The 1,713-nt window shown below is 39.2% G+C and overlaps 1 protein-coding gene across 3 annotated transcripts in view; it reads left to right on the top strand.

The window, feature by feature from the left end:
* LOC107688475 (phosphatidylinositol 3-kinase regulatory subunit gamma-like) overlaps nt 1-1,314 on the top strand; it is a 40,874-nt gene extending 39,560 nt beyond the window's left edge. For all 3 annotated transcript variants that reach the window (XM_016486152.1, XM_016486154.1, XM_016486153.1), the window contains one exon: nt 584-1,314. In XM_016486152.1, coding sequence (XP_016341638.1) covers nt 584-773 — 190 coding nt within the window. In that variant the 3' untranslated portion in view covers nt 774-1,314. The remainder of the gene's footprint in view (nt 1-583) is intronic.
* The last annotated feature ends 399 nt before the right edge of the window (nt 1,315-1,713 follow it).

Raw genomic sequence — 1,713 nt, forward strand, 5'->3', positions numbered from 1 at the left:
CCGGCAGGGATTGTAGGTGGGGGGAGTGAATGTACAGCGCTCTCTCTCACCTTCAATACCACGACTGAGGTGCCTCTCTAATTATTGGCGACATCAGAAAGGGATATTATATAATAGCTGCTTTTTTGAACATTTTAGCAATTTAAAAATATTAAAAATATTTTTTTACATGGCACCCCTGCTCTCGACAGACGGCACCCCAGTTGGGAAACACTGCTTTAAACACATTATCAGCAAAATTCAATATTGATCAACCTCTAATGTATATTGATATATTAGTGCAAACCGATTTTTACTAACCAATTTGTGATTGTATCGGTTTGTTCTATATAGACATACAGTATGTATTTTATTTGTGCAGGACTTAAAAAAGGTCTTGAAAAATATTAATTTTGATTTTAAAAATCAGTTCCTTTTTTCTAAGTATTGATTCCTTAGAAGTACTGAATGACTCATTAATGGAGTCATTAAGGAACCAGAAGTGTTAAGAGGAACTGGAATCGTCAAGTTCTTTTCTCAAGCTGTGGCCTGCACTTCCTTAGTATCTCACTGTCGCTTAACACATTTTCTTCTTTTCCTACAGCGTGGATGGAGAGATCAAACATTGTGTGGTTTACAAGACGGCCACCGGTTTTGGATTTGCTGAGCCCTACAACCTTTACGGTTCCTTGAAAGACTTGGTCCTGCACTACAAACACACCTCTCTGGTCCAGCACAATGACTCACTGAATGTAACCCTGGCCTATCCGGTCCTCACACAGCAGCCTAGATGAGCACCGCCACAAGAGATGGCCCAGGACACACATATAAAGCATGATTAAGCACATTATACGGAGCAAACTATACTAACACCGAACTTTTAAGTTTATCGTAGAAAACAGATAAGCACAGTATGTTATCGTAAGTAAACATACGGCCTTTTTTGTAAGCCCATAGTTTTCCGTATCAATCAAAGTAAACTGCAGTAATTACAGTGAGATCACAGCTACTCTGTATTTGTTGTCCCAACACAAGAGAGAGAAAAGCGTCACGTGATTGGTGTTGTAGTCCTGGATATTTTCATTGAGGACACGAGATGAGGAATTAACCGAAAGATGCAGCTGTTGATAATCAATCTTTTAGCTGTTATGTCACTGTGTATTTGTTTGGTAGCTCGCTTCTGCCAACCATATAGATTCCTCTTTATGTGAGTTGTCCTATAGTAGATGTGAAACAAACCTTTTTTTTTATATCAGACGTGGTCGAGGGACACTGAAGTCCTTTTAGTCCTCTTTAAAGCTAGTCGTCATGGTCAGAATAAATAGCCATCAACAATTGTGTGCTTTTCTTTGAGATGGTACACCACAGAGTTGGAAGTCTGGCATCTTAATGGTTTCTGGGGGCTGGTATTGGTGCTTCCTGGTGCTTTATTTTTGAATCTTGTAACGTGAGAATGATGCATAGCTATAGCGAACTGTTAAGATCCAGAGCAGAACAAAGGTGATCCCAAAGCAACAACGTGCACAGGAGCTTTCACTCACTTAGAAAGGTTTAAAGAGGCAAAGCAGGTTATTCGACAGGCACAAGCAAAAATGAAATGGAAAACACTTTTGTGATATAAACCAGGATATGATTATAGATTTTCGAGGAGATTATCAAGTGGAATAGGTTATGTTTGTAATAGGAAATGAGTCCTAATGTTTGTTGGGCGTTTTGTAACTGTACACCCCTTAG

This window comes from Sinocyclocheilus anshuiensis, unplaced genomic scaffold (genome assembly GCF_001515605.1).
Source record: "Sinocyclocheilus anshuiensis isolate Anshui unplaced genomic scaffold, SAMN03320099.WGS_v1.1 scaffold329, whole genome shotgun sequence".
Classification (NCBI taxonomy): domain Eukaryota; kingdom Metazoa; phylum Chordata; class Actinopteri; order Cypriniformes; family Cyprinidae; genus Sinocyclocheilus; species Sinocyclocheilus anshuiensis.